The following is a 14,066-nucleotide window of genomic DNA, read 5'->3' on the forward strand; positions in this document are numbered from 1 at the left end:
AATCTGAGGCTGGGCGTGCAATCTGTCACTCCTCGTGCCGCGAGGGGCCCGGGGAGCGGAATTCCTGGGGCGGTTTTTGTTCAGTGTAGATCTAGGTCACACTCCCAGCCGGGCTTCCGGGGCGCGTCAGCTTCAACACGGTCCACGTGGGCACGTGTCCCCTGGACAAGCCGGGGCCTCCGGGGCGTTCCGTGCGAGCACCAGGTTCTCCCGCCGAGAAGGCAGCCTGGGGCCGGGGCCGCGCAGGTCACGCCGGGCAGGTCCTGCCGCGGCGTTGGGGGGCTGCTAGCACGTCAGCAGGAGGGGCTGGCCCTCCTGCGCTGCCTGGACCCGGCACCCCAGGCGTGATGGCGCAGCAGGGCACCTGGGCGCGGCGGGGCTTCGGGCGTCCCAGCCTAGAGCGGGGTGTGCGGCCTGCCCCTCCCCGTCACCCCACGGCTACGGAGTGCCTTCCGCGCCAGACTGCAGGCCGGAGCTGGCCTGGCCCTGCAGTGTGCTGGGCAAACGCTGGTCCAAGCGGGTCTTACCGGTGCAGAGGCCCGGGGGAGTGAGGGTCAGGAACGTGGGTAACAGGCTTTTCCGCCTCCCGCCACAGCCCCCACGGCTGCCACCTGCAGCTTTGTCTCCCCGCAGGTTCATCACCTGCATGTGCTGCGGCGCTTGAGGGCGGAGCCCAGGGCCCTGGGCCAGTGATTCCTGGGTGAGGGAACACAGTGCAGAGATGGGGGACTCGGAGGGCCTCCCACCTGCCCGCATGCCCGTGCCCTGCTTCAGCATTAAAGGCCTGTCCGACCCCCCCGTCCCCCCCCCCCCCGGCTCCAAGATTCTTTTCTGCTTGCTCAGGCCGGCCATGAGCCTGCGGGCCTGGGCCCACCAGCCTCAGCCGTGCCAGTGGAGGGAGGCGGCACCCGACGGGCGCTGGGGAAGGCGCCGTCGTAGCCCTGGGGAGGGAGGGCAGCCTGGCAGCCAGGAGATGGCAGTGGCCACCGAGCTGGGCTGGCCAGCGAGCCAGTGACACAAACCGACCATTCTGTTCTTGCCTTTGGGAAGCTTCTCTACGGCTAAGGAGACAGACACGGGCGCAGCTCGCTCTTGGCTGGACTGCAGGGTCCAAGCACTGATCCGTGCCCCGAGGGAGGGGGGCCAGAACGGTCCGGGGAGCCGTGGCGAGGCCCAGGGGCCCTGTCTGTGCCCATCCACTCAGAGCCCTCCCCTCTTGGGGCCTGTCTGCACCCCTGTGGCTCCCCAAAGGGCCACGGCTGCCCCGCTGGCCCTCAGTACCAGCGCCACGGTCCCGCTGTCTGCGGCGGGAGGGCGGGCAGCGCCCCCCAGGGCCCCATGAAGCCCCGTGCTGCGGGCACCCGGCACCCCAGTTGTTTCCCGGCACAAGTTGTGGCCCCCGCAGGCCGTCAGGTGCCTCAGGCTGAGAGCGTCAGGCTGTAAATGACAGAAAGCTCAACGGCTTGAAGGCAGAAAAGGAGCAAACACAGCTTGTGTCACTGAAAAGCCCAGGGGCGCTGACCTTGTCAGAAAGCAGGCCCTCCCCTCTGCTCAGCTGCCCCCTCCTCTGTGCAGGTCCTTCCGGGGCCAGCAGAGGCCATGCCTGGGTGGGACCGGGTGCGTGGTAGCATTGCCCCTTCCCAGCAGGAGACTGAGGCCAGGCCACGCGAGCACCCAGGCCATGGCATGGCGAGGGGACCACGGGGCCTCGGCCAGGGACCCAGGAAGTGCCTGCTCCCAGCAGCCCCGCGCTCATGCCGCGGCCCTGGCGTTTACCCGTTGGGTGACCTTGGGACACTCACTCAACTTCTCTGGCCTCACCTTCCTCCCTTCCTCGCCTGCAGCCAGGCTGGGCGCGGCACTGAGCCCACGTGGTGGCACCCCTAGCAGAGGCCTGGCCTGCGGCTCCTCCAAGCACTCCGCCTGCGGCTCGCTGCCAGCCAGCCTGCGGGGGCACAAGGCTGGGGGCCAACATGGACGTCCAGGGCAGGAACTTTAGTTAACGTGGGGATTCCTTAGCAGAGCTGCAGTGAGGAAGAGTTTGGTAATAGGGTGGTGGTGGTGGTGGTGGCGGTGGTGGTGAGGCTGGTGTGATGACCTTGAGGTGAGGATGGGTCCCTCGGGACCCCTTTTCCTCCCCGTCCCTGAGCAGAAGGGGGACTGTCCAGAAGCTGGAGGACACGCAGTGGCCAGAGACACTGTCCCTTTTAAAGGTCGTGCTTCTCCTAGGAGGGGAGCTGACCTCGTGTGATGTCCTTCCTGGCCAGCTGAGCGCATGTGCTCCGTCCTCTTCCCTCCCGGGATGCTCGCTGGCCACCAAGCCCCATGGCCCGGCGCGCTGGCGGGGAGACCGGCCTGAGCGGCCCCTCTCTGCACTGGGACGCTGCTCGGGGCGCACACGCAGGTGTGCACGCGCACTCTCTTCTCTCCGCGCCTGGGACCTGCCGGACCGTGACGGCGGCCAGGTGCTGGCATCCACCAGCTCCCGTGCCCAGCGGTTCCCCAGACAACCGTGCAGCGCTGCCAGGTGGGGCTGAAGCAACAGGCAATTAGGAGTAATCAGGACAATTAGCAGCGAGTCCCTGGGGTCGCCTGTGGCTTCGGGAGCTACTCCGGCTAACCCCGCAAGGAGGCTCAGTTCCCCCCGCCTCTCCAGGCCTGGCACGAGGACCGGCTGGGCCCGTGTGCACCCTACCCGGTGGTCTGACTGCGGGGCGCTCCACCAGCCCTCAGAAGCCCAGCCTCCAGGGGCCCTGCCCTGCCCCCCCCCCACCGGGATCTGGGCCCCGCTAGCTGAGCCCAGCCCCGCCGTGAGGCCCCGTGCCGAGGCCCGGGCCAGCCCAGCTGGGCCTGGTAGACCGTGATGCGTGAAGGCGTGGCTGCGGGGCAGAGGAAACACCTGCACACCGAGTGGACGGCGGGCAGAGCGGCTGGGCTGGAGCAGCCGCCCCGAGGGCACGGGGCGCCCAGCCTGTGCCTTCTTGCGCCAGCTCCGCGGCATGGCTGGGTGCGGGGCCTTGCGTTGGGTGAGTGTCTTCCGGAGGCTGCACTCCGCGGGGGCAGGGCGGGGGGCGAGACCAGAGAAGTGAGGCCAGTTCCTGAGCCGAGGCCAGCGGGGCCCGGACCCTCGGGGCCCAGGCGTGCAGCCTGCTGGTGAGGAGCCCTCGCCCGGCCCCAAGCGTCAGTGAGGGGGAAGGCGGCGACGTCCCGAGCAGAGGCGCGTGGCCGACTCGGAGGATGCCAGGTCCAGAGGGGTTTGAAGGGCAGCGTGGGGTGGAGCAGAGAGCAGAGGGGCAGGCGCTCCCGGCTGGATGTGCGGCGCCGAGGAGCCTGCAGGTGCTCCAGCCTCCCAGGGGTCCCTGCAGCCACGGAAGGGGCCGAGAGAGCGCCCAGAGCAGCCACCGCCTGGGAGGGGCGGGCATCTCCTCTTGCTGGACCTGGGGGGCAGCGGGGAGGGTGCAGAGGCGGGGGAGGCAGTGATGGCCGCGGGGACAAATCCCAGAGAGGGGTGTGACGTGGCTCGGCCGGGCGCGGTTGCCGGCTTGGATGCCCGCCGCGCCCCAGGACGCCAGGGCCTGCCCCAGGGCCGGGGTAGGGGACACTCGCCCTGGGGGGGCTTTGGCCAGCCCCTCCCCCAGCCGCCGCGCGTTTCCGGAATTTCGTGTCCACCGTGGAGCCTGGGGTGGGGAGGCAGGCAGCGGGGGCTGCAGCGCGCGGACGGGGTCTGAGCCATTTCTCTGGCTTTTCCGGGCGAGGCAGGAGGGCGTACCCTGGGCGGGGCTGGCCAGGCGGGAGCCGCGCAGGGCTGTGGTGTGGCGGGCTTCCTCCGGCCCGCGCGCCTGCTGACCCTGATCACCCCTTTGCGCCACTCCCCGGGGTCCGGTCTCCATCTGAGCGAGGGGCTTAGTCAGGGACGTTGGTTGCGCTTGTGCGCGGGACAGAAAATAGCGACACCCGGACACCCCCCCGCGAGGCCGCCCCTTGGGCCCCCAGTTTGCTCGGGCACAGTTCCGGCGCGGCCACCCCGCTGGGGCTCGGACATCCCCCTTGCAGGCTGCTCCTCCCGCCTCCCCTGCCCGCCAGGGCCCTGCCCGCGGCGTCCGTTCCCGCCTTGTACGAGGCTGGGCCCCAGAGGACGCCGCCCCCCTCCCTCCGGGGTCTCCCCCAGGAGCCGCGTCCTGTGCCGCAGACAGACATGGGAGGGGCGGCGGGTGGCGGGGGTGGGGGTGGGGGCGGGGGCGCGAGCTTTCAGCGTGTTTTCTCCCCTGCAGACACCCGCGTGGACCGCACCAAGAAGCTCTTCCGGCACTACACGGTGGGCTCCTACGACAGCTTCGATGCCGCCAGGTAGGTGGCTGGCGGGGGCAGGCCAGGCGCCGCCCTGCCTGGAGCTCCCTGCGGGGGACCCTGGGGCCAGGCCGGGCAAGTGTGAGTGTGCGCGGGGGGCCGCGGGGGGCTGTCCGTCAGGGGAGGATGGGGCGTTGCCTGGGGCTACAGCACAGATGCTCGGGTGGCAGCAGCTGGCCCCAGGGCCTGCGAGGCAGCGCCAAGGTGGCGGCACCACAACCCAGGAGGCCCCAGACCGCCGTCCCCTGGCTCACACCTCATCCGCTTGTCCGGAGTTCACTCCTGCCCGAGTCTGGGGTCTGCGCCCCGAGGCCGGCCCCAGGCATGAGGCTGAGTACCCTGGTTTGCTTCCCGCTCTGGTTGTGTGGGGGGGTGTTTCGTGGCTGTGATGGAGCAGGCGGAGCACGGGCTTGAATGCCTGGCACCCCACGCCCACCGCCTCGCTGTGGACACCTCAGCAGCCTCAGGACCTCGAAGGTCTCAGGCTCCTTCCCCTTAGCTCCAGCGGCCGAGGCAGACGCGGAGGGCCCCGGGGAGCAGAGGCTCCGGGGCCTCTGGCACTGAGCGTGGCTCCCGGTTGCTGTGGCCACGTTGGTGTCTTAACTGTCCCCAAGCACAGAAGCCTCCGTCCCCTTGTTTCTGCCACGACTGGAGTCTGCACTCAGGGCCGGTGTGTGGAGAAGCGCCCTGGGGGCCACCCCAGAGCATGGGCTGGGCACGGGAGGGCACAGACGAGCCCAGAGCCCCCGGCTGACCGGGGGCAGTGCGGCCTGCTCCCGCGCTGGGCAGCTCTCGGGGGGCTCTTGAGACGCCCCAGCCCATCTCCTCCAGAGAAGGTCCTGGCTCAGGAAGGACCTGGACCCCTGCCGGGTGCCCCACCCCTGCCCCGCACCCCTGGGGCCTGTGATGAGCAGCTCCCCGGTCCCCCTGGGGTCCCTCGGCCTGGCTGGGGAGGGCGCCACCTTCATGCTTGTGCTTTTGAGAGTTAAAAATTCACGGGTGCTGACCCCGCCTTTTGGACCGGCCCCGGCACACTTGGCTCCTGTCCGCAGGAGCAGCAGTGAGCCAGCAGGGGGCGCTGGGGAGACCGCGGGCTCACAGGCCTTGGCACTGTCCCTGGAGGGCTTTGGGCAGAAGACAGGTTCTAACTCTGCTGACAGAGGTGGGGGGTGGCAAACAGACCCGCCGAGGCACCCGCGCCGTCCAGGGCAGGCGGCTGGAGGTCCAGGCGGGCGGAGGAGGGGGTGACAGCGAGGGCCAGGGTGCTGGGCGATGTCGGGAGGGACGGGGACCCGCCAAGGCCGGATGAGGGGCGCAGGGGGTCTCTTGGGCTATACAGGGACGGAGGTGGGTGGGCCTCCCTGTGGGCACAGCGCCGCCACCAGCTGCACAGGGCCGGCCAGGGTGGGCCGAGATCCCGCTGGCAGAGGGTCTCAGCCGCACCGGTTCCCTCCTCCGCCCACTTAGGGGGCCTGTTCTCCCTGAGGGGTTGGATTAGAGGGTGGACAAGTGCACCTGTTTGCCAGCTGAATATCCACGCTGTCCACAGCACGCGTGTTTGTGGTGTCCGGAGTGCGGTGCCACGCTTACGTGTTTTTAAGTTGGTCATTGGAAACATACACGTGGCTACAAAATTCAGGGTCACATGGCCAACACAAAGAGAGGGTCTCCTCCCACCCCAGACCCCGCCACTGGCCTCCTGAGGGTCCTTCCGAGGGGACCCCAAATAGGCTCATGGCGGGAAGTGTGCAGTGCAGCCCCTCAGCTCCTCTCAGATCCCCCGCAAGCCCCGTTGGCCTCAGCAGCCGAGGCCCCTCTCTGCGCCCCATCCCAACCCCCCCAACTCTGTTTGCAAAGTAGAGGTTCCCACATCCTGCTCCCACCACACCCCAGGGGCGCCCCTGTAAGGATGAATGAGGAAGTAGTGTCTGGTGCCGGCAGCTGGGGAGACCGCGGGCTGAGCACCCAGAGGAGCCTGGCCACAGAAGACAGCCCTCATGCAGAATTGGCGAGAAACACCGATCGCCCCGTTCCTGCTCCACCATTATCTATTTTTTGTTTTTGCTATGCTTGAAAAACAGAGATCAACCCGTGAGTGCGCTCCCCGGCTGGGCCCCGGGAGAAGGGTCTGTGGGAGCCAGGAGACGGGGAGCGGGGCCAGGGCCTAGGTGGAGAGCAGCTCACCTCGGCTGCTTCTGGCCCCACGCGGATGTCGCAGCCCAAGGGAGCGTGCCCTGACCTGAATCTGTTATAGTTTCCCTCCAAACTGCTTTTCTCTGTGGTGTCCAGGCTGGTGAGCAGCACGCCAGGCCTAGCTGGTAGACGCGTGGCTTCCTCTCTTCCTACCTTCCCTGCCCCCCTCCCGCATTCAGTCCTTCACAGGGCCTGACGAGTCCCTCCCCACGCCCTGCTGCTTCCCCAGGTTGCCCCTTCTTGCCCACGTTCCCTGTCCCCCCCAATCTGGCTGCTCCAGGGGACCCACCCCTCATTCTCTCAGGTTATTTTTTCCCTCCTTTCACAAATTTTGATGCAAGCCCTACATGCCCTTAATAAAGTCAGCCGTTAACGCTTGTCACCAAACCACACAGGCGGGGCTGGGAATAGAAAGAGCTGTTGCCCACCCCCCCCCCACTGGACCACCCCAGTGGGAAGAACCACCTTGTCTTTGTCCATTCTTCTGGGGGTTATCTCCTCCCTACCTCTGCAGTGGCCTCCCCCATTTCTTAATGTATCAGCGCATGGCATCTTCGATTCTGTGCTGTACAAGATGAGCTTTTCATAGTCGTACGCGCCTCTGCCCCACCTCCAACTCTGAATCATTATTCCCAATCTGCTGATTATCCTTCAATAAGGTCCCCAAACTCCTCAGCCGTTTAATAAGTTTCAGATATTATCACTTAATCCTTTGTTGTGTTTATATCCACATTTCAGTTCTCTAGGATTCTGTCTGTACGTTGAATTCTAAAGTGAAAACCCAGTGGAAAGCATTCCATCACTGTGGGAAGGGAAATGTGTCTGTTCCACCTAGGATGGGGGCGGGACTCCGGTTCCTCATTATGGGCCCATGAGGAGGACTTTGTAATGTCACAGTGGTGGACTCCTTCTTCCTCTGCTCCGGCTCCTCAGCACTCTACCGCATTTTAGCTCAGTGTGAGGATTCTGGTCTTTGTAAGAAGTTTTTTGTTTTTCCTGGAGTTTATGGTTGCTTTTTTTTTCCCTTAATGGGAGTGTTGTTATGTCTCCCTCAGCATGCCACTCAATACTGTCCTGTGTCTTCTGTCTTCACTAGACCCCACCCCTGCCTTTCAGTGCCCTCTGCTCCAGCGGGACCCCAGTCCCCAGTGCACACTAGCTGAGGTCCCCTCTTTGAGCTACAGGATAAGGGAGTGGGGTCTTTCCCCTTGTTCTGCTGGAACTCAAGTCCCAGCCTAAACCAGAGGCACCTGCAGTGTAAACTTCCATGTCTGAACAGTCTCTAGTTTTCAGAGTGCTCAGTAATGTCAAGTTCTAGGTCCCAAGTCACTCTCCTTCTGAATGACAAGGGCTTGCTTGGTCGTGGCTGTGCCTCTCCCTGCTATAAGGTCTGCCAGGGTCCTGCTCCCGTATGGGTTGTCCTTTCCTTCCCCTCAAAACTCTGTGGGAACTCGTGGCTGCACCTCGACATTCTCAAGTGTTGTGATGAGGGTCTGGGTGTGGGTGTCCTCGCTGGCTGGCAGGCTCCTTCAGGCTGCTGCAGCTCAGCTCCAGGAAGGCGCTTTGTAACCCTCTGGAAATCTCCGCGTTCTTCTGTCTCAGTTCGGTCTTGCGGATCTGCTAGGGAAACACTTGAGTCCCTCCCACTTGACCCTTATTTTCTCTTCCATTTCCTGTCTGTGCTCTATTCTGGGGAGCCCCCTCAATGTCCACCCTGTCGATGCAACATCATACTTTGGCACTCAGCTCTGTCCAAGACCTCTTCCTCAGCCATGATCTGAGCTGAGCTGAGAGTGGCTTCCGGGTATCGCTGGGAACAAGGCAGGTACCTATGAATGGCAGATCCCTGACCAAGCTGACCGCATGCTCCCTCAGGTCAGACCCCGAAGGCGGGGAGCCCACAGGCAGTCCCTCACCCCACTCCCCACGCAAGAGCACACAGATAGGCTTTTGGGTGCATCTGCAGGAGAATTTCATTTCAAATTGGAAATGAGGGGCAGGTGTTTTGAAGTGAGAATGCACAGAGGACCAGGTGGTGGGAGAGTGAGGAGAGGGGCCGGAGGACTGTCCAGGCTGAGCGTGAAAGGGAAGGATGCTCTCTGGCCAGGGGCAGGAAGTGCTGTTCAAAGACCCAGAGCCTGGGCCTGACGGACCCATGTCCCCTCCGGACCTCGCCGCCTGCCAACCCCAGGCCGGATGGGCCACTCCCCGACCTGGTCTCCGCGGCTGCTGATTCTGCCTCCGTCCCAAGGCTTAGAGAGTCCGGTCCGTAGGTGACGGTGCAGGGAGCTGAGCACAGAGTGACCTCTCGCTACAGCCTGGGCAGGTGGGTGTCCGACTGCTGCTGCTGCCCGGGCCGCCATGAGTTCACAGCGAGCCCTGGCCTGGCCTCCACCTGCCCAGAGACCTCTGGCTCTCCGTTCCCAGGACTGCCAGGTGATCCCAGGCAGAGGCGAGGTTGGTTCTTCTGGCTCAGGGCTGCCCCACGCAAGCATGGGGCGCCTCTGGCTTTTGGGGTGGAGCAGCTGAGCCCGGCCAGCAGGGACACCCACGCTCTCGGAGGTTTTTGTTTCAGTCTTGCTGGTGGGAAAGGCAGGAGGCCCTGGCACCGTTCTCTGGACCCGGCGCCCCTGCCTGGGGGCGGAGCCGAGTCCCTCCCCGCCAGGGAGGCTCCTGGCTCAGCGCATCCTCAGACCACATTTAGTACATTCCCAGGTGGCGAGTGGGTGTGTGGGTGGGGAGCGCAGGCGGAAGGGCGGGGGAGCGGGTGAACCAGCAGAGAGGAGCTGGGAGGCTGGGACTCTGGGCACACCTCCAGGCTGGGCCCAGCTGAGCTCCCTGCGGCCCCCAGAACACCGGGCGCCTGCCTGCTCCCCACCGGGGCGGGCCGGTGCCCCACAGAGCCAGCCTGGTTCTCCAGCGAGCCAGCCTGCCAGGTGCCGAAGGAGAGGGTGGGTCCGACTCAGCCACCTCTGCCTCCCTGTTCCCCACCCTGGCCTGGGCCCTGGTTGCAGCCTTTGCCTGTGGTCACTTAGTGAACCCCACCCACGGCTGACTTCCGAGCTGCAGGCCTTGGCTACCTGAGTGCAGAGCCGGGAGGCGATGCCATAGCAACACAGCCCGTGAGGTGCAGACGCCCCACCTGTCCCCAGGTGCTCCTCATGCTTGCACCTAGAGCTCCTTTTGCCCGGTGGGGAGACTGAGGCAGAGAAATGGGTGACCCCCACCTGGGTCACAGTTCGGGTATGGGCCTTGGGTCACATCTTGCACCAGAGTGCTGAGCAGGCGGAAGGCCATGGCATCTGATGTCCCGGAACATCCTTCCCCTGGGGAGCATGAGGGGCACCCCCAGGTGACGGGCAGCCGCATGGGTCCAGCTTCCCCATGGCCAGGGTGGGTGTGGAGGATGTGGGCTCCCCCAGGGTCTTCAGTTAAGCTGGAATCTCACAGGCCCTTTAACCTCCCAAGAGAAGGTGACTGCTTGGCCCTGCGGAAATGGGCCACGTGTTGGTTTTGGGGAACCTTTGTGCAGAGAGCCCCGAAACATGGAGAAGCACGCCCAGGCAGGCACCATTCTCTCTGCCTGCTCATGAACAGTCCACAGAGGACCAGGGCATGCGGGGCACAGGCTCAGGGGCAGCTCCTGTGTCCAGCCCCGACCAGCGCCCCCACCCAGGGCACAGCGCTCCCTATTCTGGTTGTGTGCAGAGGCGGCAGGTGGCCTGAGACAGCAGGACCCAGAGGGGCCACCGACCGGGTCCATCCACAAGGAGGGTGCCGAGGGCCCCGGAAGAGTCTGAGACCCCCTCCACGGCCCAGCATAGGCCTACCTGGTGCTCCGGGCACATGCAAGACCCTGCAGCCTGGGCTGGGTGACCAGCCTGCCCCGTCCAGGCTGTGTGACCTTGGGCTTGTCACCTGGCCTCTCTGAGCCACAGCTTTGTCTTTGGTGAAGCGGAAGATTCGGATCTCCCCTGCTGTGAGCGGGGCCACGGGGCCGCTGGCTGCGTGTGGACGGCCGCAGTGCGAGCCCAGTGTGCACTGGCACCAGCTCCTCAGTGTGGGGCAGCTGCAGAGGGGCAGGAAGGACACGCGTGAGCCTCTTCCGGCTGAAAGCTGTTTTTGATAAACTCAGACACCCAAAGATGCTGCGGGTAATGAGGTGCTCTGGGGCCTGGGGCTGGGAGGCGAACGGAGGATGGAGCCGTTATCTTTGTAAAGATAAGGCGACTTTCTGAAGACAGGAAGGAAGGAAAATAAACAGAAATATGGGCTGGCCTTGCAGCCAGGATCCTGGAACCAGACAGGGAGCGAGAGGCGGCAACGCCAGCCACCCCACGGGGCCCCAGAGAGCCGTGAGCACCCCCGGGCCCAGCCCTGCGGCTGGAGCAGGGCGCGTGGGGCCACGAGGCAGCCATCCAAGGTCATGGGTGCCATCCAGCGCAAGCCCGCGGGGTCCCGGGATGCTGGGGAGGGTGGCTGGCGCGGGGGCTGGTGTCCGAGGACCCAGGACACGCTCTGCAGCACAGGCGGAGCTCGAGGCCTTTCTGGACAGCGCCTCAGCAGTGGTGGAGCCCAGCCTGTGAGCCAGCAGGCGGAGGGACCAGGCCACGCCATGGAGAGGGTCCCTCTGCATCTAAAATCCATTGTTTGGCCTTCATTTGTCTTTTCAGAAATTTCCCAGCCCTGATGTGTCTCTTTGTCCCAACCACACAACATAGCAACCATCGCCACTTACTTGGATTAACCACAACAGCCAGATGGAGCGTCCGGCTCAGCCGCCCTTGCGGGTCCGGACACGCTGCTCTGTAGACAGGAAAGCCCGTGGGGGTCCTGTCCAGGCTCCAGGACTAGGCCGTGGGCCTTCCCTTCTCGAGGTGTGGTGGGCGGGCCAGGCGTGCAGAGGCAGCAACTGGGAGCGCGGGATAGTAAGCAAGTAAACAAATCTCAATTTCAAATACCGGCAGCGCAGACAGGAAAGTAAACCAGAAGGAAGGCCTGGGACTCAAAGGCTGGGAGGGCAACTGCTCTCACCAGGCCAGGGGGAGGCCCCCCGCTGTGAAGCGACCTCGGGCCCTGAGCAGGGGTCTGCTGGGGAGGACCTGGAGCTGCAGCCAGGAGCCCACAGCCAGGCAAAGGCAGGAGAATCAGCGGGGCCTCCTGGGGGGAGAGGAGACAGCAGGAGGCTGAAAAAGGGTGGTTAGGAGGAAGCCAGGCGTGGGTCGGGTCACCAAGGCTCTTAGCCACGGTGGAGAATTCAGACTTTTATCCCCAATTCTGCTAGGAATCTGTTGGAGTGTTTTAAGCAGAGGAGGTATGATCTGATGTGAGAGTTGTACGATAGTGAGTTCAGGGGAATCTTGGGGAGCTTTGGTGGCCCTCGGGTGGAAAGTGACGGGGCCCTGGAATCGGGAGAGGTGACAGGCAGGTGTGCAGATGCAAGCTCTGCGGCGTCCCCTCCAGCTGAGGCGCGTGCAGGCAGCTTGGGGAGGGGGGAGAGCTGGGAAGGCCTCCCGGGGTGGGCTGGCTGCCGGGGATTTGCACGAACACCAGCCTTTCCCCTCCGGTCCTGGATCTTAGAGCGTCCCCCAGGCGCCACAGGGAGTCTGAACACTCTGCTTCTGCGGTGACACCTGTGCCAGGACGGCCGCCCTGCAGCACCCGGGACTCCCGCCAGCTCCCGGGTCTTCCCTCCACGCCGGCTCAGTGTTGCGAGGGGGCAACATGCGGGACCGTCGGGCGGGGTTGCCCTTGTTTTCTGGCATGCGGGTGTGTCCAGTAGGTACCGTCTCCGGACTTGACATTACAAGGCCCGAGGCCTGGGCATGCGGCGTTGGCTTCCCCAGGGCTCAGCCTGGCGTGAATGAGCGTCTCACTGGGCGTCGAGTTTTCAGCGTGAAGGCGGAGGCCCCACTCCCCGCGGTGGCGCTTCCGGCCCCTGCTGCGCCCGCCCTTTGAGGACCGGCTCTGACCCCATTGTGGGGTCTCAAGGTGGCACCCATATTTTTGGGGCAAGGACGCTGTCCGAGGTCACGGGGCCAGGCCTGCCCGGTCTCAAGGAGGCGGCTTCCTTCGCGCTTGTCTGGAGGGTGGCCCCGTCCTCTGGATGCCCGCGTCGTGGTCTCCCCCAGCCCGTCCCGCCGGGCAGCAAGCTGGGGTGCGCCGAGCAAATGCTTTTGGGTAATTTATTACAAAGTAATGAGACGATTTAATTTGGGGCAAGTTCTTCGCACATTGCTGCTTCCGCTAGGGGAACCTGGCGGTAGGTGTTACGCGGGCAGCGGGGAGGGACGCAGCCGCCCCGCCTGGCCTTCCCGTGGTGGTGGCCGAGACTCGGCTCCGTGTCCAGGGCGGACGCACAGAGCCCGCCGTCCTCTCCGAGGCGCCCCAGCCCTCCACCCGGAGCAGGATGGGCCCCAGGCGCCGGGCGGTGGTGTCTGCGGGTGAACTGCCGCCGCCCCCTGCCCCAGACACACAGGCCTGGGACGCCACCACGGGAAGGATCTGGGCCTCCCTGTCCCGGCTGGCGTCAGGGCAGGAACAGCACCGCGGCCCCGCCTGACGGGGGCAGGCGCAGGGAGCCCGAGTGGCCGAAGGCCGAGAGGCACCCGCTCAGCTTCTAGTGACAGAGGACCGGGGCTTCTCGGCCACCAGCCTCTCCCCAGGATGGGGCCTGGCCCTGTCCTCTGCGCCCCGAGGCCAGCACTCTGCGGTGAGCTGGCTGCCTGCCCAGGCCTGGCTGCCAAAGGGCCAAGCCGGCAGGTCCCTGCCCCCCAGGCCCTGAGTCGCTGACAGGCGCTCTGTTCCGCCTTGCCCTCGCTGATTGGCAGAGCCCGGAAATTTCTAGGACAACCTCTGCCGTTCCCGTCCCCTGGGGCCCCTCTTTCTAATAGTGGCCCAGTTCCTGCCTCTGTCGGCTCGGGCCCGAGAGGTGTCTCCATGTGGGGGCCTGGCGGGAGCCTCTGGGGGGGCGCCCCCTGCCCTGCCTGGAGAAGGGGGGTCCCCACAGCTGCTCCCCAAGGGGCCAGCCAGGCAATAAAAGCACCGATCGCCCTTGGAGGATTCCTCCCGGGATCCCCGCATCTGCTGCTGCTTTGGAAAGACCTCAGGTGCCCACCTGAGACCCAGCGGCCCCAGCCAGCCCGCACCTGGTGCCTCTGACCGCAGAAAACCCGAGAGGAATAGGCTAGGCCTGCCCTGGCTCCCGCCTGCCTGCGCCTTGTGGGGCCCGCGGCGGCCTCTGTGGCTTCTCAGCCGGCGTCTGCATGCCCGGGCCCCGGGGGTTCTTTCAAAGCAAGAAGACCCACCCCAAGCGGGGTCGTGTGTAGTGACTGGCTGATGGACACGCGCGGCAGGGCTCATGGCGCCGCCCCCGCCGGCTTCCGGGACCCTCGTCACACCCTGGTCCCACACCTTTGCTTGTGCTTCAGGGTGGGGAGCTGGCTCGCGCATGCCCCTGGGCCCCCCAAGACAGCTGGCCAGCCAGGTGCTGGCGCCCCGCCTCCTGGTGCCCCATTTCTGCTGAC

The 14,066-nt window shown here is 65.4% G+C and overlaps 1 protein-coding gene across 1 annotated transcript in view; it reads left to right on the forward strand.

The window, feature by feature from the left end:
• The window catches only part of SHANK2 (SH3 and multiple ankyrin repeat domains 2), a gene marked incomplete at both ends in the record, with an annotated part of 168,957 nt that overhangs the window by 83,413 nt on the left and 71,478 nt on the right, over positions 1–14,066 (forward strand). Inside the window, 1 exon segment of the mRNA XM_084248246.1 lies at positions 4,272–4,347. Within this exon segment, the coding sequence (XP_084104372.1) occupies positions 4,272–4,347 (76 nt within the window).

This window comes from Talpa europaea, assembly GCF_964194135.1.
Source record: "Talpa europaea genome assembly, chromosome: 1".
Taxonomy (NCBI): Eukaryota; Metazoa; Chordata; class Mammalia; order Eulipotyphla; family Talpidae; genus Talpa; species Talpa europaea.